Consider the following 22,367-nt stretch of genomic DNA (forward strand, 5'->3'; position numbering starts at 1 on the left):
GAAAGCTATGCTGAGTCATGTTCTGATTCCGGCTCCAATCAGGTTATGGCCTCATTTCTTCTACCGAACATCGACATCCTCCGTTCACCACTCAACCACCCCACACGATACCAACCATCGGAATCTCCCACGCCTCTCAATCAACCTCTTTCAAAATGGGGTATGTGCAATTGATCCCTAGCCGACTCTCGCGATGGCCAGAACCGTCTCCTTCGATCCCAATGGCCATTGCCGAGCCCGGACAGCACCGATCATCACATCATACGAGAATCCGTCACTGACATTCTCGCAGCCTCGTCGACGCTAAGAACCAGGTGCCTCAGCACCAGCGATTCTACCAGAACGCCTACAAGAACCACACCCGTGTGTGGAAGATTGTACGACCCGAATTGATCAACTCGCTTCCCGCCGACCTTCCCGCTGACCGAACCGATAGAACCCCCGCAGCCGCGTCCTCCTCACTCCCTACCTCATCCTTCTCTGGGGTACCTTTGGCGGTGAGTTTCCTACATTGGATCCGAGAGATGTGTTGGAGTTTGGAACCCCAGTGCTGACCAACATGCAGCCAGCGTCTACGGTGCCGGCCGCAAGGTCCTTGGCTACAACTCCTACTTCTAAGCGATGGAGCTGGGCCGGCTTGTCCTATAGCTTGCGAGACGATGGGTGGCCAATGTGACTAGTAGAGTGTGTCAATAGATGGAGATGGACCCAATATGATATCCCCACGGAGCTGTCATCGTGTCACTGCGTTCTGCTGGTGCTCTGAACCATGTTCATCTATTCACACGTGATTGCCATTAAACCTGGACTCCTAAATTCTAGAATACAGCACGGGAAAAGCCGGAAAACGGCATGTATCAACGATGGTGTCTAGTGCTCTGCACCGACCAGCAACTGTCCGTTGAAAGATTAGGGGATTGACAAACAAGCGAGCTCACTCTAGTAGCCCGTGGCGCCAGGCGCCTTCTCGTCCTTGCGCAGGCTCACGAGCAGCTCACGGAAGCGCTCCTTGCCGGATCCAGAGGCACCACCCTTGGTGCCCTTGCCGCTGACATCCACCAGCTTGGCGATACGGTCCCAGCTGGTGCCGCCAGAAACGGTGTCCTCCTGGTTGGCCAGGAACTCCTCGGCCTCCTTTCGTGTCTGGGCGATTCCCTTCTCCTTCTTGTTGTTATAGTTGTCATAGAAGTCGTCGATGTTTTGCTGGGCCTCCTTGATTGTCTCCTCTCGTTGGGCGGCAAATTGTTCGACGCGCTTCGCAATCTGGGCATCCCGTCGTTCGCGCCACTCCTTGATAACCTCGGGCTCCTCCTCTTCCTCAGCGTAAGCCTGGTATCCCGAGTTGTAGCTGACAGAAGGTCCAGTGACAGCGGTTCCGCCGGGCGTAAGTCCAGTACCCTGTATCCGTACACGTATCAGCATCTGCATCCACGGCCCCTTCAAAAGAAGGAACTCACCGCATCAGGCTGAGTCAAGTCAGGGAACTGAGACTCAAATGTTGACTGCTCATTGCCGCCGGAACCGAGGAGATCGCCTTCGGCATCGACAAAGGCAGCAGCGTCATCGTTGGTCGCAAACTGGTCAGCATCGTCTCCGAGAAGAGCCTTCTCGCGGGCGAGGAAGTCATCAGTCGAGGGATCGGCGGATGGGTCCTTGATATCGGTTTGCGCTTAATCATTTCACATTAGCTCCCAGCTCTCTCATGCTCCATCGTCATGGACTCACCCCCCGAATCAAAGTCCTCGAGAGATGGGAATCGGTCGGCCATTTTATCGATGCGCGAGGGTTTTGTTTTGTCGAAGAAGATGTGCACAGTTGCAGAGAGGCGAAGGTAAGATGGTAATGAGCGAGGCGACGACGTCAGAGATTCACTGCTGTTGTTGTTGCGATCCTCCTATTCAGGTACCGCCTGCCAAATAGGCCATCCTAGCTGATGATGTGGAATCTGCCGGGCGGTGAGAGGCCCAATTCCAAAAGAAGCCTAGCGTGTGGGTCACTCATATCCGATAATAACATATGCTCACATGAAACCATGCATGTAGAAGCTATTTTCGCATTAGCGGGCGGATGTTTATTTGGATACTTGCCCAAGCTCCTGTTCTATAAACTCTCCTGGTTTTACCAGAGAAAACTTCATTTCATCGCACAACTCAGTCACGCATCACTTTCAGTCATACGGCAAACATTCTCAGGTCAGGCGCAGCGCAACCCGTTCCAACTAGTGCTGTTTTCGTGAGGGAGTCGGTTGGCGCGAGCTCTGAACAATCTCCCTGCAAGTAGCTGTCGTAGACGATTCAAGTGGTACCACAGCAACGACTCCAAGTTGGCTCTTAAATTGATACCCTACGCCACCTATTTTATTCGCTTAAGGCTGCGCTTCTCTCCATCCTCATCCATTTCTATTTCTCGCTACAAGGAGGACTAGCGCAGTCAACATGGCTTACAATGATGATTCTGTGCTGGCGCGGCTCTCATCGCTCACTGAGACCCACGACAGCATTGCCACTGCTGCCCAATGGATCATGTTTCATCGGTATGTCTGCTTGCTTGACGGCTTGGACGAGAAATAATGGACTAATGCAAGTCTGTAGGAGACATGCAGACCGTACAGTCCAGCTCTGGTTGCAACGCCTCAAGGACTCTTCCAGCACCAAGAGGTTAAGCTTGATCTACCTCGCGAACGGTATGTTTGCCATGGGTCATTATGAGGTTTTCAACGACAGCTAACAAACATTCAACAGAGGTGGCCCAGCAGTCCAAGATTCGACATAAGGATGACTTTATCATAGCCTTTGCTCCAATCATCGCGGAAGCTGTGTCTATCGCGTACAAGGGTGCTCCCGCTGAGCTCCAATCGAAACTCAAGCGCGTGGTGGACGTTTGGAAGGACCGGACAATTTTTGAAACGCCGATCCAGGCCGCTGTTGAGGCCCGTATCGAAGGTCAGTTATGCAAAAACAACCTAACAGAGTGAGCGCTAATCTATGGTATAGAGCTTGACAAGGCTCGCGGTACAGCCAAATCCAGTTTTAAGAGCTCTCCCTTTGGTGGTGGCGGCGGTGGTGGTGCAGCTCCCATTCCAGCCGAGTTTGCACCACTGGTGACTGCTCATCAGACTGCGACCAAGCTGAGCATCCCCTTGAAGGCCACGGTCGCTTCAGCAGACCAGGAGTATGAGAAGCAAACCAACTCTTCAACCCCGGTTCCTTCAGCCCCCGTCTACGCTGCTCGTCTCAACGGTCTTCTCAAGACGCTTGCGAATGCCGAGAGCGCGGTTGCTGAGTGTGTAAAGGCACGAGAGGACCTGATCTCTGGGTTAGAGAAGCTGCTTGGTGCCAATCGTGCTGCTTTGGAGCAAGACAAGGCTGCCGCGGCCCAGTTGACGTCCCGAAAGACGGAGATTGAGGAAAAGAAACACGCGGTGGAGGTGGGCATCATGCGAGCCTTGGGTCCGGCAGACAGCAACGGCACTCCAGGAGAGGGAGAGGGTTCTGGCACACCACCAGAGCCTGACAGGCCCGAGATGGAAGCACTTACTCCTCCTCCTATGGAACCCTTCGGTGCGCCTACCCCTGAGGCATTGACTCCGGAGGGTAACCCGCCTGCTACAATGACTGCAGCTGAGGATGAGGCACCATCTTACCAGTCGCTGCCAATCTCGACTAACGGATCCAACAAGCGGCGTCGGGTCGACGATGGTGACGAGTTTCCGGATTTGGGAGGAGATGACGGCATTGATGCTGATGTTGCTGAAATGCTCAAGGAGGAGTCCAAGTCATGATCCAGCATCAGTTCAGGGGAAGTCAGCATTATGACTCCAAGTTCCTTTTGAAGCTCGGTTGGAGGACACTAATGGACAATACACGGGTTTCTTGGCAAGATTTACTGTATTCTTAATATCCCGAAAAGGAGGATTTCCTATTTTCCAAGAAATGGAGGAAGATTGGATCCGTTGTGGTTCATGGAAGACATGTTATGGAGGTATGGCCGTTGTAAAGTAGTTTGGTGGGGTATCCTAGGTCGAAATTGAGTTGAAGCACAAAGTGCTCGCCTTGTAATGGACCAATTTCTATCTACGCATTGGCTGAGAGGCCCATTGACGAAAGCGGAACAATTGAAACATGTAATGTCCAGTCAATGCCGCCTTCAGTCGGAGTTATACCCTTCACGTTCGGGCAGAAACCGAGTTCATTCGGTCAGTCGGATCGGTCGGGAACAGTGAGCGCGTAGCTCCGACCGAGGGACGCCACAGGCGCGATGGAGGATAGAGGGGCCCACTCAAATTTTGAGCCTTGACAGACAGAGGTTTGCTTCGTCCGTCGCAACATCGGAAGCTGAGAAATGCCGCGGCGATGACGGCATCGCAACCTCCTCAACTTTGATTTTTCCACTCTTACGTCCTTCCAACATACGAATTCCTCACGGCTTAGCTCGGTCTTGCTCTGATCTGCCCCTTTGCCCTGGCAAACAGCGTGGCCTCTGAACATGCTCCGCTGAGTGGGCGTCTGAACAATCCCCCGCCGTCATCATGGTTTCGGGAGTAGCACGCCGGGTGCTGCTCCCACGCGTCGCCGAGACCTCCCCGCTGTCCTTACAAGTGTCTCTCGCTACATCGCGAAGCTCATGGTCAGCTTCTCCCTACAAGTCCGACGCTTCTCCGCTCCAGGCGAGGTTCTTCCACGCCTCTTCCACCCGCCAAACCGCACTGCCGCCCTTCTCTATCGCCGCCTTCCGATCATCGGCGCTCAACACCCAATTCCGTAATCCGCTCTCCCAGACGCAAGCGCAGACTCGGCCTCTTCAGAATGGCTCGGTGACTGATGCCTTGCGCCAATTCTCTACGGCACCTCGTCTGCTACGGGAGATCCAAACCAAGGCCGAGGAGGGCGTCAAGAAGTCCGTTGAGGTAGAAGCTCAGCAAGAATTGACGGAGGAGCACGAGAAGCATGAGTTTACCAAGAGCGAGAAGGCTGCTCGGGCTGCGCAGGTCAATCTGTCCGCCAAGTTGTCCAAGGAAGGCAAGGTGCATGCCAAAGCCGGCATGGACGAAATCTGGCGGCTGATCAAGATCGCGCGCCCAGAGCTTCGATGGCTCGGTATCGCCTTTGTCTTCCTCGTCATCTCTTCCAGTGTCACCATGTCTATTCCCTTTTCCGTCGGTCGAATCTTGGATCTTGCTACCAAAGGCGACGTGGAGGATATCCGCCTATTCGGGTTGACTATGAACCAGTTCTTCTTTGGTCTCGGTACGATTCTGACTCTGGGTGCCATGGCCAACTTTGGCCGAGTGGTTCTTCTCCGTATTGTCGGCGAACGTGTTGTCGCCAGACTACGATCCCAGCTTTACCGACGTACATACGTTCAAGATGCCGAATTCTTCGATGCGAACCGAGTGGGAGATCTCATCTCCCGTCTGAGCTCTGACACCGTCATTGTTGGCAAGTCGGTGACTCAGAATCTGAGCGACGGTCTTCGAGCCCTTTTCAGTGGAGGTGCCGGTTTTGCTATCATGGTCTGGACGAGCCCCAAACTCACAGGTCTCTTGCTACTCATGTTTCCCCCTATCGCCGTGGGAGCATTCATCTACGGTCGAGCCATTCGAAATGTCAGCAGGTCCATTCAGAAGAACCTGGGTACCTTGACCAAGATTGCCGAGGAGCGTCTTGGCAACGTCAAGACTAGCCAGGCTTTTGTTGGTGAGGTTCAAGAAATTGGCCGGTATAACCGACAAATCAGAAGGATCTTTGCCCTTGGCAAAAAGGAGTCTCTGATCGCCGCTACTTTCTTTGCTTCGACTGGCTGGGCCGGTAACATGACTATCTTGGCCATGCTGGTCGTGGGAGGCAGCTTCGTGCGAAATGGGTCCATGTCAATTGGAGATTTGACCTCATTCATGATGTATACGGCATTTGCAGGCTCCAGTCTATTTGGCCTCTCAGGTTTCTACTCCGAGCTCATGAAGGGAGTTGGCGCGGCCAGTCGACTATTCGAACTCCAGGATCGCAGGCCCGGAATCCACCAGACCGTTGGTGTTCGAGTCAAGTCGGCTCAGGGTCCCATCAAGTTTACGAATGTCTCCTTTGCTTATCCTACAAGACCGGCCGTCAAGATCTTCAACGGGATCAACTTTGAGATTCCATCTGGCAGCAATGTCTGCGTTGTTGGCCCATCAGGAGGAGGCAAGTCAACAGTAGCCTCTCTCCTCCTCCGGTTCTACAACCCTACTGATGGAATCATCACCATCAATGGCCAAGATATTTCCAAGATGAATATCAAGTCTCTGCGAAGACGGATTGGTATGGTCTCACAAGAGCCTGTGCTGTTTTCTGGTACCATTGCCGAGAACATTTCCTACGGAAAACCCCGGGCAAGCCGCCTCGAGATCATTTCCGCCGCTCGAAGAGCCAACTGCAACTTTATTAGCGATCTGCCCGATGGCTTGGAGACCCAGGTTGGTGCCCGTGGTTCCCAGCTCTCTGGAGGTCAGAAACAGCGCATTGCTATTGCGCGAGCCCTCCTCAAGGACCCCGATATCCTGATCCTGGATGAAGCTACATCTGCTCTAGATGCTGAGTCGGAGACTCTGGTCAACGAGGCTCTGGCTGGTCTCCTTCGTGGACACAACACCACCATCTCTATTGCTCACCGTCTCTCCACCATCAAGCGCTCTGACCAGATCATCGTTCTCAACAACGAAGGCAAGGTTGCTGAAATCGGCAGCTACCATCAGCTCGCGGCGGACAAGGAGAGCGCGTTCAGCAGGCTGATGGAGTGGCAGATGAGCGGTGGTGATGTTCCCGAGAAGGGCAATGCTGCCTCTCGGGCACACATCACCGAGGCAGAGGAGCTCGAGGATGACCTGGAGAGGCGAGAAGAGGAGGATGATATGGATATATTTGAAGAGGAGGAGAAGAAGGAGTCCAAGGACGAGGAGAAGCGCCCTTGAAGTGACGCGCATGGCATAGAGCAAGCACCCTTTCTCGTCGCAAGGATGTAATACCACAGGCTCAACTCTGGGCCACTTGGGGGGGGGAACAGGTTTTAGACGAATCATGTACATTATATATCCCGATATCTACGTCTGGGTTCTGTGGCAGATGAGATGATTCTGCTGCCAGCAGCTGCAGAGAGAACTCCACTCGACAGGTACCCTACTTTCGTTGGCGTCGTCGGTCCGGTCTGTTATTTAATCCCAAAAAATGGAGAAAATGGATCAAGGGGTTGGGGGCGGGCGGGCGTGAATAGAAGGCAGAGTTTCAATATGGTGTTTCTTGGCCAGGGGCCTCGCCTACTAACCGGCATAGGTGCACAGTAATGGATCTATAGTAGTTATTCATATATGAGCTGACCTGCATCAAATATCACTGCAAGGCATATTCCTTTCCATATTCCGTCCTCGAAATGATGACAATAAGCAGATTTGAGTGGTATTCTTCTAGCGCGACGCCTCTCAAGCCTCGTTCATGGCTGAAGCCAATAACTATATCGCAGGTTGAGTTTCTCGGCAACGGCTGTCACATGTGACCCCAAATGGATCAAAGACAAGCGGCATGACCCTTACCTAACAGCCAAGTTTAATCTCAAGGCAGCCTTGAGCTTCGGCGCAACACGATTTCCCACCTTGAACAGCTTCATTTGTTGTTAAAAACAATCTTAAGCATCGTCTGATACATCAGATACTGGTGTTTTTTCATCAGCTCCGTCACAACTACCCCAACAAGCAAGCTCCATGTCAACCGAAACCGAGGGTACGTTTGAGGTGGGGGATGCCAGCCTGTACACAAAGACATGGACAGTGAGTAGAACCATCTAAACGTGAGGTCGAGACAAGAGAGGAGATGCTGATGTTTGGGTAGCCCGAGGGACCCATCCGGGCCAAGGCCGTCTTGCTGCATGGCTTCAGTGACCACATCGGCTGGTACAACGACGTCTGCCGCGTTCTGGCATCCAACGGCATCCAAGTCTTTGGCTTCGACCAGCGCGGATGGGGTCGTAGTGTCAGGAAGCCCTCTGACAAGGGCAACACCGGTCCGACGTCCCAGGTCACTGCCGACATCGCCGCCTTCCTGCAGAGCAAGCTGCCCTCGGAAGTGCCGGTATTTGTCCTCGGCCACTCCATGGGCGGCGGCGAGGCCATCACGCTCGCGGCTGATCCGCAGTATGCCGAGCTGGTGAGCCAGGTGCGCGGCTGGATACTCGAGGCGCCGTTCATCGGGTTCGCACCTGAGGAGGTCCCCAGTTCGCTCAAGATCGCTGCCGGACGACTAATGGGCAGACTTCTCCCGCATTTCCAGTTGAAGCATGTCGTCACACCAGAGAACCTGACGCGAAGGCCTGAAATAGGCAAGGGGTTCCGGGACGATCCGCTGTGCCACGATACGGGCACGTTGGAGTGCTTGGCGGCGCTGCTGGACCGCACCGCATCTCTGCAGTCGGGATCCGTCAAGCTCGGGAGCGAGGTGAAGGCGCTATGGCTTGGCCATGGCGATGTTGACATGGCGTGCAGCTACGATGCCGCCATCAAGTACGTGGAGAACCAGGACATCGCAGACAAGGTCATCAAGACGTACAAGGGCGGGTATCATGCGCTGCACCTGGACCTGTGTCAGGATGAGTTTGCAAAGGATGTCGTCAACTGGGTCCTAGAGAGGAGCCCGGATAACAGCAAGATCGAGGCAAAGCTATAGTGTAGCTGCACTGACAACGGTTCTCGTGCTACCTTGATGGAAACCAAGGGTGGGGAACCTGTGATACAGAAGAGCCACTGGGCTCTGGGGTTTCGGGCACCTGTACGATGTGAGCGATGTAGTGAAGCATCACTTGATGTTGTCACACCTTTTTCGTGTATTTTCAGACAAGTTTCATTTATTTCAGAGAGCGATGAGGTGAGATTTTATATGGACGTCAGCACATCACCCTGTGGCTAGCTGAGTTATCTGACTATCGATGGCTAGACCAGCAACTACCCCAGATTTATTACCGTTTCTTGACAACGCAACAACCAACAGACCAATAGATTGAAACGCTGCAGCTGGGTCGTTCTCACGCTATCGATTTGTGATATGGAGTTTCCGCTGGTGAATAAACGTTTCCCGTTGCGTCAGGGGGCGGGGACCCGGGTGGCCCGTATCTTATTCCGAGGACGCCCGAGACCCAGGGCGTTTTCGAGACGCCCGAAACTACGGGACGCGGAGCTCAGCCCCGGCCGTTTTTCGAGGTATTCTCGGCGCCGTTGTGGACTATAATTGAACCTCATCCGCTCCCTAATTCAACGTCTTCTTTGCCCTTTTTTCTTCCACCGTAATATCAACCATTTCTCTCACCTTTCCTACGCCGCTCGGAGGCGACCCTCCGCCCCCAAGCGCTCAGGGCGGGGACTCGCTAACCCCCAGTTGACCCTCACTCAGGTACCCCGCGTCCTTAGCACTATCGCTCCTGCAAGTGCATCTGCGTGGTCCTCTGTTAAGACGCCCGTCGAAAGCGACCTCTGACACTTCGGGCGATCGTCTCCCGGCGTGGGATCTTTGAGGGCCTTGACGCTATTGACGTAAAGACCCAGGCCGTTTATCTTCGCTTCCTCTCCTTGCAATCATGCCCAACCCACGTGGGCGGACCAGAAGACATGGCTCGTTGGCCAGACCGGACCGGGTATGTTTGTTGTGGTGTTTATTAATCGCTTTGCTATCAACCTCGCCTCTCCTTTTGGGGTAGGGATGGTATGGAGGGCCAAGAAATCCATATGACTGATCTTGGCTATTGGTGACGATGGTTTTGGCTCATCGCAACGCTAGGAGAGACCTCTTTTGAGGAGGGGAGAGATACTACTCCGCTCTTTAGGACCTGTTCATCCTCCCACAATATCTTGGCTCTTGTGTTTCCATCTCTCTTCTTGTGTATTTGCATTTTCAGGAGCTTCGTCGTCTTACCCGGTCTTCCGGTCTCCTGCCACATCAAGAAGCCGCATTGTGTCGGTCTTCTCTTCTGGGACAGCTTCCCCTCAAGCTCGTCACCTCACTGACCGCCATCCTCGGCACTTGGATATCTCCCGTTCGCTCGCGTGACTCCTCACGAGCCCTCGCAGCTTCTCAAATTCCCCTCCTCGCAGCTCCCAAGTCGATTGAAAACTGCAATCGCCCATCATGTCTCCCGATAACTCCAGCACCGTCATCCACCACCCACACGCCATTCACCTCCAGTCCATCGATATAGCTCGCAGCAGCTCGCGGAGCTCCAACAACCACCATGCATCCAGTACCGCCTTTGAGCCCGTGACGGCGGACGACAACGAGACCATTGCCCGGAATCCCTCTCACATGACAGATGTCGAAAGCCAGGTCACCGCCACTGGTCGCCGACACCCCAGCTGCCTCGACCCTGACCCATATGGCCTCTCACGGGCGTACAAGACGGATTCGGACCTGGACGAGATCAAGGCCAACACGTCAAGGAAGCGCGGTGGCGCCGTTGGCCGCAAGTGCATCCCCGACAAGGTGGGCTCTAAAGTCACGGCGCGCAAGCTCCAGGGCTTCTACAAGAACCAGAACGCAGCCATTGAGCGGATGCTCAAGTCTGTCGAGGAGCATCGCGACGAGGCCCGCCAGGAGCATGGCGATGATCAGCTCAAGTTCCGCATTGCCGTCTGGGGCTCCTTCGCTGCCAATGTTGTCCTGTCAGCCGTCCAGCTCTACGCCGCCATCTCGTCGGGCTCCCTCTCGCTCTTCACCACCATGGCCGACTCCATCTTCGACCCTCTGAGCAACCTCACCCTCATTCTCTCTGCCCGAGCCATTCGCCGCGTAGATCCCCGCCGCTTCCCCGCGGGCAAGGCCCGTCTCGAGACTGTGGGCAACATTATCTTTTGCTTCCTCATGATTGCTGTCTCTCTCATTATTATTGCCTTTGCTTGTCAGGAGCTGGTTCAAGAGAAGGATGATAAGAAATTCTACCTACCCTCTGTTGTCGCCGTCTGCTGCGCCTTCGCTACCAAATTTGCCCTCTTCCTCTACTGCTGGGCTCTCAAGGACAAGTACAGCCAGATCAACATTCTCTGGCAAGATCACCGCAACGACCTTCTCATCAATGGCTTCGGTATCCTGACATCTGTCGGTGGTGCCAAGCTCCTCTGGTGGATTGACCCCATGGGCGCCATCCTCCTGTCGGTGCTCATCTCTGGTATCTGGCTGGGCACCGCCTTTGGAGAGTTCCTCCTCGTCGTCGGCGTTACAGGCTCTGTCGAGATGCAGCAGCTCATCACGTACGTGTGTGTCACTCACTCGGACGCCATCCAGGGCATCGACACGGTGCGGGTATATCACTCGGGCCCGCGTCTGATCGCCGAGGTCGACATTGTCATGGACCCAACCCAGACGCTGCAGGACAGCCACGATGTGGCCGAGGCGCTGCAGTTCAAGCTTGAGGATCTTCCTGACATTGAGCGAGCGTACGTCCACATTGACTACGAAACGACACACAAGCCAGAGCACAAGTTCAAGAAGGATCTGTAGTTCTAGCTGCGGAATGTGTTTTCAGGGGATGAGGGCGTCTTGAGAGTGGTTGAGGAGCTTAACAAGCTCGTATTGGGTGTTGAAATGTGGTTAAAGGGGTCATGGTGGCTTGAGACATGACCCAAGAGAGACAGGAGAGCTGAGACACCGCAGTTGAACACACTGGCAGATTCAGCTCTAGAACCTAAGTGTAAGATGGGGAGATGACATGCCGAGAGCAATAGACGTAGCTCTCGAACCAGTCAAAGCCAGCTCGAGAGCAGGCAAAGCGTGTAAATTATGGACCGACTTTTTAGAAAACAGGAAAGAGATACCATCATTGATGCAACTTTAGCTCACGTGGACCATGCAGGTAAGATCGTGTGATGCGCAAAGATCGACCTAATAGGTAGATGAAACAGGCATCGTCGAGATATCTTTGATGCGGGTATGTGGGCGCATTGCAGATCTCGGCATATTGGGGTCCGGGGTAGTTCTGAGAACGAGGCTTCCCTGTCTAAAGGAAGTGAGATGGACTGGCATTGGCATGGGCAAAAGACGCCTCCTCTCGGATGTACTTGGCCCGATTAAACATGGGATGTCTCGGAGAGGAGAATCTCACGCGTGGCGCAAGAGACCTCAGGGTAAGATGTCCATGTCTGCAAGAAAGAGACGTCACAGCATTTCGACTGGCATATGAGAGGAGATTGGATGTCTTTATAAGGGATGAAGAGAAAGAGGGGGCTCTGCAGCGCGCAGTGGTCGTATATGCGGTGTTAGCATCCAATCTGCAACATCGATCAAGGGAAAGATGACTAGGAATGGGTGAGATTGCGTATCCAGACCGGGCAAGCCTTGTTGCTTGATGCTAGGGCGCGTCGCATACTTGCAGCGGCTTACAAGGGGAACATGACCAGTTTGGGATGAATGCAGGAGACGGCTCAGGCCGAGGGCAAGGACTACGCCATGCTGTGTATGATGTGAATGCATCAAGAGGAATTGCGAATTTGCAAATGTACAAGTTCCGTCGTCTACTCCGTAATCCAGGATAATTAGCATGCACATCAGATGAAAGGAATTCCATCATCGTGCAGCCGTTGAAATTAGTGGCGATTTGCTAGAGCCGCTGCCACTGGTCAAAGCCCATTTCCATCTCGGCCGGGACTCGAGCCTGCCAGGGGGTACCAACATATCGTACACTGCCTGCTGCAACTCAACTCTGTATCCTACCTATTCACAGACGCACTGCTACCCTCAGACTTTGACCTCGTCGGCGCTTCTAGAACGTCCCTGTAAATAGTGGCTTGCAGCAGAGTTTCTGGTCCCTGAGGGAGGAAAAACTTCGCTGAAGCTTGTCCAAATTGCAGGGAGCGGTTTGGCGTTCATGCCTGCTTGTGGGGGCTTCCTGCTCCACTAGAAAACGGCAATCCCTGCGCCTCTGCCCCACAGGAGCTCGCTCGGGTAGCAGGCGCAAGGTTCCTAGCCAGGTTCCCCCTCCAGGGCCATGATCGGATCATCACATCACCATCCATTGCTACTGCTGCTGCTCCCGTTCTCTCTCTTTACCATCCTCTCTGTTATCACGTCACGTCTCGCTTCCAATCTTGTTCCTCTCTTTTCCGACAAGAGAGTCCACCCGTCGATACGAGGGCATTTTTACAATATTCTCAAACGCACTAGTTGTTAATTCGCTAGCTTTTTTTTCTTTCTTTTTTTTTTTTGAACCCAAGTCAAAGCTTCCGAGGGACGTCCTCTGCCTTGACTGACGACGACTCCTCGGCTTCTCGACGCGCTCCGTCCGTCAACCGCGACACCCCGTTAAACCTCGCTCCCTCCGACTCCCTCTCAGCATCTCCTCCTCTCGAGCTTCTATCCATGCGTTGCTGACCGGCATATTCAATCTGTAGCTGACCTGGGCGGATTGCTCCCGAGGTTTGTCTTACAGCCAAGGTCAACTCAGTCGCAATGGCCGCTTCAGGTGCAGGCGGGGAGCAGATCTATGCTACGGTTCGTCCCCTATCCGCGCCCTCCGAGCTATTCGGAGCTCTCATCCGACTTGGATATCGGCAAGCTGACTCTCAAATAGCTTCTTCTGAGCGATTCCTACCTTCCTGGTCCGTCAATTACTTTCAATTAGCTTCCGCGCCCTCTCGACATCTCGCTGACCCTCCTCCAGGTGCCCTGGTTCTCGCACACTCCCTCCGCGATGCTGGAACTCATCGCAAGCTGGCCGTTTTGGTCACGCTCGACTCTGTGTCTGCTGATTCCATTACCCAGCTAAAGGTGAGTTTCCAATGCCCTAGGTTTTCCGGATTCGCCGATGCCAACTAACCACCCCCCTAGGCGGTTTACGACTACATCTTTCCCGTCCCGCGCATTCGCAATGACAACCCAGCCAACTTGTACCTTATGAATCGCGGCGATCTGCATTCAGCCTTTACCAAGATCAATCTTTGGAAGCTCACGCAGTTCTCAAAGATCGTCTACATCGACGCCGACATTGTCGCATACAGAGCTCCCGATGAACTCTTCGATATCACCCACCCATTTTCTGCCGCCCCCGACATTGGATGGCCAGATCTCTTCAACACGGGTGTCATGGTTTTGACACCCAACATGGGTGATTTCTATGCCATGATTGCAATGGCTGAGAGGGGTATCTCGTTTGATGGTGCCGACCAAGGTCTCATCAACATGCATTTCGGTAACCAGTACAACCGCATCAGCTTCACTTACAACGTCACTCCATCTGCCCACTACCAATACGTCCCAGCGTATCGGCACTTCCAGTCCAGCATAAATATGGTGCATTTTATTGGCGCCAAAAAGCCATGGTTTACTGGTCGAGACGCTCCTCGCGGGGCCGATCCCTTCAATGACATGGTAGGACGATGGTGGGCAGTCTATGACAGGCACTATAGGCACCAAGTAGGTTGTTGACATTTTGCGAGCCGCGGGATCTGGGTTTGTTAACATGGTTATCTAGGAGTCTGCTCCAGAAAAGGTACCTCCTGCTCCCGAGTATGTGCAGTACTTTACCAAGGGCGAATGGCACCCTGAGCCGACACACGGGCAGCCAGCTGCTGGTGAGCACCATTCCCATGACCAACAGGGTTCTCCTTCTGGTGGGCACCATCCTGAGCATCAACCGCATCATGGTGGGGATGATCATGGACATCAACACCACCCACAAGATTCTGGGCATCATCATGAGCAACATCATGACCAGGGCTCTCACGGTGGAGCTCCAGCTCCTGGTCCCCAGGGCGAACAAGCTCAGCATCAGCACTACTCGGAGCACCACGGTACCGAGCATCACCACCATGAAGGGGCGCCGCATGTGCACCAACATACAGAGCCAAAGAATGAGCCTCCCCCTATTACGATGCACAGTTGGGATGCTCAAAGGTAGGCATAGTGTTTGCAGCCCTCCAGCCCCCGAGTGAATTGCTAACCTTGTTAGACAACCACCTCCCTCCGACTCGAAGCCTGAAGCGATGAACTTCCCATCAACGCATTACGAGATGTCCCAGGACACAACCCCGTTCGTCCCACCCGAACGATACCCGAGTCCACCAAAGAATATGTGGTACGAGGTCCCCAAGGAGCCTCCGGCCCCGCCCACCAAGGAACCTTCTGAGATTTTCCCCTGGGAGCGCAACCGACCACCCCCGACAAGAAGTTTTGCAGAGCCCCCTGCACCAGCGCCTGTACCAGAGCCTGTCGTCGAGCCCACGCCACAGCCCTGGGTAGAGCACACGGGAGGGCCTTCACACCAACCTGGAGGCGAACATTCATGGCAACCCTCCGGACAACCTTCAGGGCCACCCTTGGGCCAGCATTCGGTGCAACATACGGTACAACAGCCAAGACACCAGCCAGGACAACAGTCAGGACAGCCATCTGGAGAACACTCCAGAGAACCTCTGGTGGAATCTTCGGCAGAATCTTCCACAGGACCATCTGCAACAACGGAGGTCCTTACTGAATCCGCTGGCGTAGCTTCGTCCACAACCGAAGCAAAGAGTGAGCCATCCACGCCAGTCACGCCAACCGTTCAGATCATTCCATCCGATCCCTGGACGTCATTCACGCGTGTCAATGCCTGGGATGAGGTCCCAGAGATTGAACGTTATGTTGACGGTCTGCGCGGCCACCGACGTGGCAAGAGTTCGGGCTCTCTTGGGCGTATCAAGAGCCCATCGACTGCCCCATGGAGAGATGACCGGGGTGGTGTGAGGCTTCGTGGTATGAAGCTCACTGATTTCCCCAGCGCAGCGGAGCGTCCGAGTCTGCCAGTGACACCAGCGCCGATCCACCGGCAGTCGTTCTGGTCAGGAGATGATGGGGAGCATGGGGGCTACGGAGGAGCAAGGCAGCTTCCGGAAGCTGAGGGGGTGCCGTCGCAGTCTGACTGGGTATGTGTGCATGGGAGACGATGGGGGCCTGCAGACTGCCTGTGTGAGTTGACTGACTTGGTGCTGCATCACCAGGATCCATTGGCACAGCTTCAGAAACTGGCCAAGCAGCACGATGTGTTGCTGAAGAAGCTCGGTGGTGGGGATGAAGGCGAGGAGCGAGAGAGCGGTGAGGGAGGTGTGAGTCGCGAGATCCCATCACGCCCATTGCCCTTTGGTTCCGAGGATATAAGGTCACCTACTTATGTTGCGCAGTCGGCCACAGGAGTGCTCAGCCCCCAGCCGGTAAAAGGCGAGAGGTCGGCGAGCATCCTGCGGGAGATGAGTAGTAGCAGCGGCCTTGAAGCCACGACTTCGAACCCGTTATCGATTCCCGAGCCGAGCTATTCAGGACCCGGGGCAGCATGGGAGAGGGGAGAGGACTTCTTGGAGCGCGAGACCCCATTGCCACCGAGGGATGAGGACTTGGATGTGCTCGAGACATAGGAGGAGGTGATTTTGGGGTCGACTAACACTCTTGGACTGGAAGACATGGACGCCTCTGGAGATGAGATGGAATGATTAATGCGCACCGTTTCAATGGACAAACATGGGAGCAGGTATAGGTACAGGTATGGCGGAATTCTTGGGTAACCGTACCGCGGATACGGGTGTTTTCTTTGTCAATTGCCCTCTTGGCTTACCTTGGTCACCTTTCTTTTTCTTTCTTCTGCTTTGTTTCGATGCTCATGGTCAACGGGGGAGGAATAGCAAGGAGGAGGAGGAGGGTATATTTTGTCTCGGAATGTCGACACTATGGAAACGTCTCTTTAGGAGTCATCAAGAGCAGGAAGCATATTTCTCTTTGAGCCATTGCCGTTTTGATTCACTCGACTTGCCTGTTTTCCTCCTTCATTGCATCCTGCATCTCTCTGCTGTGTGTTTTTTGTTTTTCACTTTGGTATGTATGTTTCGATGCATTGTTTGTCTTTGCCCCCTGACTTTCCACATTTGCATCATCTCCTCTTTTTTTTTTTTTTACTCATCAATCAGCATCCCGTCAACTGCGACGACCAATGGCATCATCATCATCGTCATAGGAGTTTCTGGGTCATGTCGAGATTTGATGTATAGTACGGATTACTTTCGCATGTCCAGCGTTGGAAGATGTACAATATTCGATTCGGCAGTCACAAAACTTGTATTCTTGAGTATTGCATTAAGTTATACTATCAGTTCAACCAAATGATGTCAAGTGTGGATATGTGTTACGCGGTGTATAATACCATCAGGTATAAAGAGTGAATGACCTGATCACGCTTCTCATTCTGCTATGTCTTGTCTCTGATACAACCAATATCCATGATTCTACAACCCCATCCATCCATCATCTTGACTACTGTTTAGTCATGTGTGTACACAACAAGCCCCCATACAATCAAGCAAAGAAAATCAATATGAAAAAAAAATGACGAAAAAACTCCCCCGAAACGCCGAGTTCATGTCGCTACTTGGAGTAAAAGATGTGGGTTTTGAGCTCATTAATGAGCCAACTGAGTATGTATGTATGCATGTAGTGGGTATGCTGTTGTAGAGAGAGAGGTAAGGAGGGAAGCGCATCTAACTTTTTCAGTTCAATCAATCACCATCTAATCCTCCCTTCGCTCGCTGCTGGTGCCCTCTTCACTTCTAGCCATGCCCTCCTCGTCATCTACATCCTCAACAGTCACAGCTCGGGCCTTTCCCTTGGCGGGCTTCGTCTCTGGCAAGTCGTCCGAGTCACTTGACTGCGCCGACGAATCATCTTGCTGCGTCTGCTGGTGAGACTCTGCCTCCGGGTGGGCTAGCTGAGAGGATGGATCAACAGGAGCAGCTTGGCCTGCAGTCACCTGCGGCTCGTTTCGAGATACCGAATCAGCCTGGTCCAGACGAGCGCCGTTTCCAAACAGTTGAGCCGACCCCCCCCAGTTAGGCATGCGAGGGCTGGGTGCAACTACAGTCGGAGGGTCCACGGCGCGCATAAACTGAGAACTGAACTGAGGGGGTTGGGAAGAACGAGGGATGGTAGTCTCGGGGGCAGACACCGACGAGCTGGGTTCAGTCGATGCCTGGGCGTCGTTGCTTCCACTTCCACTGGGGGACGGCTGTCTGGCAGTAGGCGTAGGTTGAGGTACATTGTTACCATCGGCCACTGTCGCCTGAGGCCCAGCCTGAGGCGAGGGCTGAGTCGAGCTCTGGCCCCCATCTAGCCTATGCAGGGGCAACAGAGACCAACCAGGCGGGATGACAACACCCTCTGGGAGGTCGGTGCTTCCAGCGGGAATAGGCACGGCATTGGCAGGTGCGCCGTGCCGGGCCATGAGAGGGCTCGAGTTTCGTGGAGGGATGGTGGGGAATGAGGGGAAACCAGGTGGTTGGGTCACGGCCACTTGAGGTGGCATCTGATAGTGGTGATGATGATGGGGGACCAGGGGAGGTTGCGTCGTGGGAAGAGCAGAGGAGGGCGCCGACTGGGGCTGGCCACCCTGCAGTTGCTCTTGAGGCTGCTGATGTCTTTGACGGAGGCGTTGAAGCTCAGCCTGGAGCAGATGGACGGTTTGCAATTCTTGCTGAGCAACCTGAAGGGACTGCAGCTCGCGTTGAATCATCATATCCGCTTGATACAGCAGAGTCCCAATATTCTGAATGTTGTCTCCAGTGAGCGGCTGAGGAGTGGCCGGGCCAGTCTGGACAGCAGGGTTGGGAGTAGCAGCGGCTGGTGTAGGAGGGGCCAGGCCTTGGTTAAAGGCAGCTTGAGGCATACCGAACTGCTGAGCAAGCTCTCGCACTTGCTGGCCGTTTGCTCCAAATCCTATCCGTATGGGGCCGAAGTTGAATATTCTCGGCCCTTGGCGCTGTTCAGGTGCGGCTCCATCCCCGTTCTGCTGCCCCTGAGCTGCGGCATTTCCAGCATCTGCTGGGGCTTGCTGGTTTGCAGGACCCCTACCTCCAAGCTCAATCCGAAGTCCGGCTGCTCTGTTCTCGGCTGCTCGGGCATTTTCGTTGAGGCTAACGGGGCGACGGCAGATGGGACAGGCTTGTTGGCGTTCAAGCCAGCTCTTGAGGCAACCAAGGTGCAGAATATGCCCACAAGGAAGCTTCTTGGGTCGGACTCGGTCAATCGTGTCTGGGTTATTTTGGGGATCCCAGAGTTGCATGTCCTCACGACAAATGATGCACGTGTTCTCTCTTGCCAGATCCTCCTCGGTAGCGTCGGGATATCGATTCATCTCTTGAACGGCCTTTCGGTATCGCAGCAGAGCTCCAAGCCTCTTGATAAAGTCCCTTGAGGTCATAAACAAGTCCCTCATAATGTGGATGGGGAGACCATAGAAAGCAAGGAGCATAAAGAAGAAAGCCACGTAAATGCCCAGCTTCATCATATCTAGTTTCGTCAGTATTGCACTTGGATTATAAATCGATAATTCTTACCGCTGATGAGGTCCAGCCAGAGCACGAATTCTCCCTTGGCTGACCATCCTGGCACCTCGATATCCATCTCTTCAATATCGTCTGGGTTGGGCAGAGGTTCATCAGACACCTCCTCGCCTGCTGCCGCCGCCGCCTGCCGTTGCTGAACAATAGTATCCCGTTCCCTTTGAACCTCGGCCCTCCGCGCAGCCAGACGCCTGTGCTTCTGTGTCTCTTCAATGCGCTGCTCCACCAGGGAGAGTGCATAGCGGGCCGACGTCCGCCATGAGCAGGTCGCCAGGATGGCAAATTCAAATAGAAACATAAACATCATGTTGGGCTTCGCCTGCTGAATAACCGTGTTGACCGTGTAGCGGAGGATGAACATGTCGTAGGCGAAGCTCAGCAGCAGGGACGCGCTGAGTCGCAAGTGGAAGAGGCGGGGATTCGGAGGTGGTGCCTGCTCGAGCAGCTCGACCCGCGCGTCACCGATCCATCCCCAGATCTTGCCCGTAACCAGGGCGGTAAACATGACGAGGAACCAGGCCCCAATCTCGTCCCGGAAGATGGTCATGGCCAGGCATGTCTCTGTTATCGCAAACCAGGCTCGTTCGGTAAGTTGCTCGACCTCGACGGCGCGGAGGGGGCCAAAGAAGAGGCGGATGAGTCCATAGACGATGCTGCTGTACAGCAGTAGCGAAAAGTTGACCAATACCTGGTGGTTGTGAGGTCAGCATGGGATTACGTCCACGATGAGGGGAGGTCCGGTTTCCGGGACCGCGGGGGGACACATACCAGCAGACAAGAGTTGCTCTGGGCCAAATAGACCATGGCCGAGTAGAAATTGGCGCGCTGGTAAAAGGCCGAGAGCACGATGGTGCCCGCGAGGGCCGTCGAGGCCTGGATGCACAATTGTCAGCGCGGGTTCTAGGTGATCTACCATAGCTCCAGATAGCTTCCCCAAGCTTCCATCAATCAATGGATGGATACTCACCCCAGCATACCAGCCCAGCCGCATCTTGTTGGGCATGGAATCTCCAGCGATAGTGGGATAGCTCTAAAATTGGAAATGGTAACAGATCATTCCCGCATCCCCATTGTCGAAAACCGCGTGTCGCTTGGTGAGTGTTTCGACAAGAGTAACAAAGGCGCCTCTACTGTACTGTACTGTAATGTGCTTCTTGATGCCACGTTAAGCAGAGCCAGAGCCAGAGCCACACGAGCGATGACGCAGGGGTGGCGGGCCGAGGCACGTGATGCTTATCGCACCTTCTGAGTTCGCAGTGAGGGCTGCCGGTATTTACCCGCTTGGTCATCAAAATCCGCAGGGACCTGGTTGATTGTGAGGAGCTTACCCTAAAGCCGGGGACGAAGAATGAGTTTCTGACAGGTTGAGCAGAACACTTCAACTTTAACTTACATACCCCGACAATCCACTGTCTGGTATGAGTTAAGCTGAATCATACACTTGGATTTTCATGTGAGTCGAGTCCGGATTATCCGGCCTCGTTGTTCAATTGCTGATTTCAGTTTGCTGTGCTTCGTCTAAGTGAGTTCTGTTGCCAGAGCTTCATACAACATCCGCCATGGCAGCCCCGATACTCACACCAGCATTACTTGCGGCAATCAGAAAACAACCCAATCTACCTCAAAATACGTGGTACTTCATTGCTGCCACGACATTGTCTGCGCTCAATCGGCCAGATGAACTGCCCAATGTCTACAAGCATGCTGTTGAACCAAGTCCTGACATAGCCGAGGCTATACCAGGGCGGGACGAGCAGCTAAGCATATCAAGGCGCATTCGTGAGGCCCTCCTAAAAGCATCTGCAGTTGGAGGCATGCCAAGAGTACGCAAGACGGGAAGACAGAATGCCAAGCACCGAAAACTAACTTCACACATAGACCATCAATGCTCTGCTGACACTCAAGACCGTGACGCCAGAGTACCTCCTCGACGCAACTCCCGGGGACAAACCTTCCCCGAGGTTTAAGGATGTATATCAAACATCTCCATCGGAGGTGTTGGAGCGCGGCCAGACCTTCTTCAACCAGATATACGGCAAGATCTCCAGGCGTGTGATGGGACAGATGGACCGCTCAGGAGCAGAGGACCTAGGCCTGATGGCGAGACTGACGTATGGTTACGTCCTCAGCAACACGGATATCCTCACGCCAGCAGAAACTTCATTCGTGCTCATCGCCAGTCTTATACCACAAGACGTGAGTGAGAAACTTCTCATCAGACTTCTCTTGGCCCACCTTGGACACTATACTGACTGGTCTACCCTAGGTCAACCCTCAACTCAAGGGTCACTTGCGGGGAGCGCTCAACGGAGGAGCCAGTGTAGAGGAAGTAAGGGCAGTCAGAGATGTGGTGATAAAGATCTGTGAGGCGTCTGGTATGAAAAGGCTCAGTGAAGATGCCGTCGGGGGATGGGGCTGGAGAAGTGAAGTCGCAACTGTATAGAAGCACACACATGAGGCACCATTGGATATGACCACGGCTTGTTCGCATGTCTACGACATACCCTGAACCACCCATCATGGGTGTCATAAATCAACATGATGGACCAAACTGCCGGGCCAGTCACGTTGGGCGTACAACCCCAGATGCGTGTCATGATAATAACGGAAGTGTTATATGTCATGCATGCAACTTCCCGTCGATCATAATCGATCATGCCCCATCTCATTATCGCAAGCAATAACCACACGAATGTCCATTCCAGGAAATTCATTGCGCACGTAGCACATACTCACTCTGAAAGAATCTTCAGTAAGCATAGGGTTCCATTCTTCATACGGGCCCGTATGATGGATAGCGCTCCGTTTCATGTGCAAAACGACCGCAAAAAAACGTCTGTGTCTCTCTGCCCCTCTGTGGAGGAGCGATGGCAGTTGAGTTGCCTTGCTCCCCGGGCAGTTGGGGCTCTGCTCGCCAAAGTTTGCTGGAGGACGGAATGAGTTCCGCAGTTAGGCGAGCCTGCGCGTAGATCTAGGTGTTGGAGTTCCGAGGTCACGCGCCTAGCCCAGG

The 22,367-nt window shown here is 53.9% G+C and overlaps 9 protein-coding genes across 9 annotated transcripts; 7 read left to right on the plus strand and 2 right to left on the minus strand.

The window, feature by feature from the left end:
• Positions 1 to 103: 103 nt before the first annotated feature.
• Positions 104 to 724, plus strand: NECHADRAFT_73914 (uncharacterized protein). Its single transcript, XM_003047504.1, has 4 exons — positions 104 to 160; positions 293 to 377; positions 437 to 497; positions 566 to 724. The coding sequence occupies exons 1-4, from the start codon at positions 156 to 158 to the stop codon at positions 616 to 618; spliced, it is 204 nt and encodes a 67-aa protein (XP_003047550.1). The 5' UTR covers positions 104 to 155; the 3' UTR covers positions 619 to 724.
• A 215-nt stretch (positions 725 to 939) lies between these two features.
• Positions 940 to 1,768, minus strand: NECHADRAFT_85832 (uncharacterized protein; the record flags this gene model as incomplete). Its single annotated transcript, XM_003047687.1, has 3 exons — positions 940 to 1,398; positions 1,458 to 1,669; positions 1,726 to 1,768. The coding sequence occupies 3 exons, from the start codon at positions 1,766 to 1,768 to the stop codon at positions 940 to 942; spliced, it is 714 nt and encodes a 237-aa protein (XP_003047733.1).
• A 667-nt stretch (positions 1,769 to 2,435) lies between these two features.
• On the plus strand, positions 2,436 to 3,781 carry NECHADRAFT_50865 (uncharacterized protein; the record flags this gene model as incomplete). The annotated part of the gene is made up of 4 exons (XM_003047505.1): positions 2,436 to 2,533; positions 2,592 to 2,683; positions 2,742 to 2,942; positions 2,994 to 3,781. 4 exons carry the CDS (start codon positions 2,436 to 2,438, stop codon positions 3,779 to 3,781), a joined length of 1,179 nt encoding a protein of 392 aa, XP_003047551.1.
• A 747-nt stretch (positions 3,782 to 4,528) lies between these two features.
• On the plus strand, positions 4,529 to 7,095 carry NECHADRAFT_72407 (uncharacterized protein; the record flags this gene model as incomplete). Its single annotated transcript, XM_003047506.1, has 1 exon — positions 4,529 to 7,095. The coding sequence occupies one exon, from the start codon at positions 4,529 to 4,531 to the stop codon at positions 6,944 to 6,946; it is 2,418 nt and encodes an 805-aa protein (XP_003047552.1). The 3' UTR covers positions 6,947 to 7,095.
• Positions 7,096 to 7,729: 634 nt separating this feature from the next.
• NECHADRAFT_50788 (uncharacterized protein) lies at positions 7,730 to 8,687 on the plus strand (the record flags this gene model as incomplete). Its single annotated transcript, XM_003047507.1, has 2 exons — positions 7,730 to 7,795; positions 7,857 to 8,687. 2 exons carry the CDS (start codon positions 7,730 to 7,732, stop codon positions 8,685 to 8,687), a joined length of 897 nt encoding a protein of 298 aa, XP_003047553.1.
• A 1,452-nt stretch (positions 8,688 to 10,139) lies between these two features.
• NECHADRAFT_50754 (uncharacterized protein) lies at positions 10,140 to 11,504 on the plus strand (the record flags this gene model as incomplete). The annotated part of the gene is made up of 1 exon (XM_003047508.1): positions 10,140 to 11,504. One exon carries the CDS (start codon positions 10,140 to 10,142, stop codon positions 11,502 to 11,504), a length of 1,365 nt encoding a protein of 454 aa, XP_003047554.1.
• Positions 11,505 to 13,448: 1,944 nt separating this feature from the next.
• Positions 13,449 to 17,109, plus strand: NECHADRAFT_123235 (uncharacterized protein; the record flags this gene model as incomplete). The annotated part of the gene is made up of 10 exons (XM_003047509.1): positions 13,449 to 13,490; positions 13,570 to 13,597; positions 13,660 to 13,766; positions 13,827 to 14,411; positions 14,506 to 14,608; positions 14,735 to 14,891; positions 14,947 to 15,193; positions 15,237 to 15,372; positions 15,429 to 15,901; positions 15,977 to 17,109. The coding sequence occupies 10 exons, from the start codon at positions 13,449 to 13,451 to the stop codon at positions 16,385 to 16,387; spliced, it is 2,289 nt and encodes a 762-aa protein (XP_003047555.1). The 3' UTR covers positions 16,388 to 17,109.
• A 450-nt stretch (positions 17,110 to 17,559) lies between these two features.
• Positions 17,560 to 20,348, minus strand: NECHADRAFT_21215 (uncharacterized protein; the record flags this gene model as incomplete). Its single annotated transcript, XM_003047688.1, has 4 exons — positions 17,560 to 19,304; positions 19,352 to 20,045; positions 20,126 to 20,230; positions 20,325 to 20,348. Coding segments are annotated over 4 exons (2,568 nt in total), but the record flags the coding sequence as incomplete, so codon positions are not given.
• Positions 20,349 to 20,916: 568 nt separating this feature from the next.
• Positions 20,917 to 21,800, plus strand: NECHADRAFT_96839 (uncharacterized protein; the record flags this gene model as incomplete). Its single annotated transcript, XM_003047510.1, has 3 exons — positions 20,917 to 21,180; positions 21,236 to 21,553; positions 21,624 to 21,800. 3 exons carry the CDS (start codon positions 20,917 to 20,919, stop codon positions 21,798 to 21,800), a joined length of 759 nt encoding a protein of 252 aa, XP_003047556.1.
• Positions 21,801 to 22,367: the final 567 nt, after the last annotated feature.

The sequence above is a fragment of the Fusarium vanettenii genome (assembly GCF_000151355.1).
Source record: "Fusarium vanettenii 77-13-4 chromosome 10 genomic scaffold NECHAsca_14_chr10_3_0, whole genome shotgun sequence".
Taxonomy (NCBI): Eukaryota; Fungi; Ascomycota; class Sordariomycetes; order Hypocreales; family Nectriaceae; genus Fusarium; species Fusarium vanettenii.

What these genes read in the sequence shown, in the direction of transcription:
- NECHADRAFT_73914 (XM_003047504.1), top strand. An exon ending in ACACCCGTGTGTGGAAGATT is followed by an intron (nt 378 to 436) that starts GTACGACCCGAA and finishes CCGAACCGATAG; the next exon opens with AACCCCCGCAGCCGCGTCCT. An exon ending in TCTCTGGGGTACCTTTGGCG is followed by an intron (nt 498 to 565) that starts GTGAGTTTCCTA and finishes ACCAACATGCAG; the next exon opens with CCAGCGTCTACGGTGCCGGC.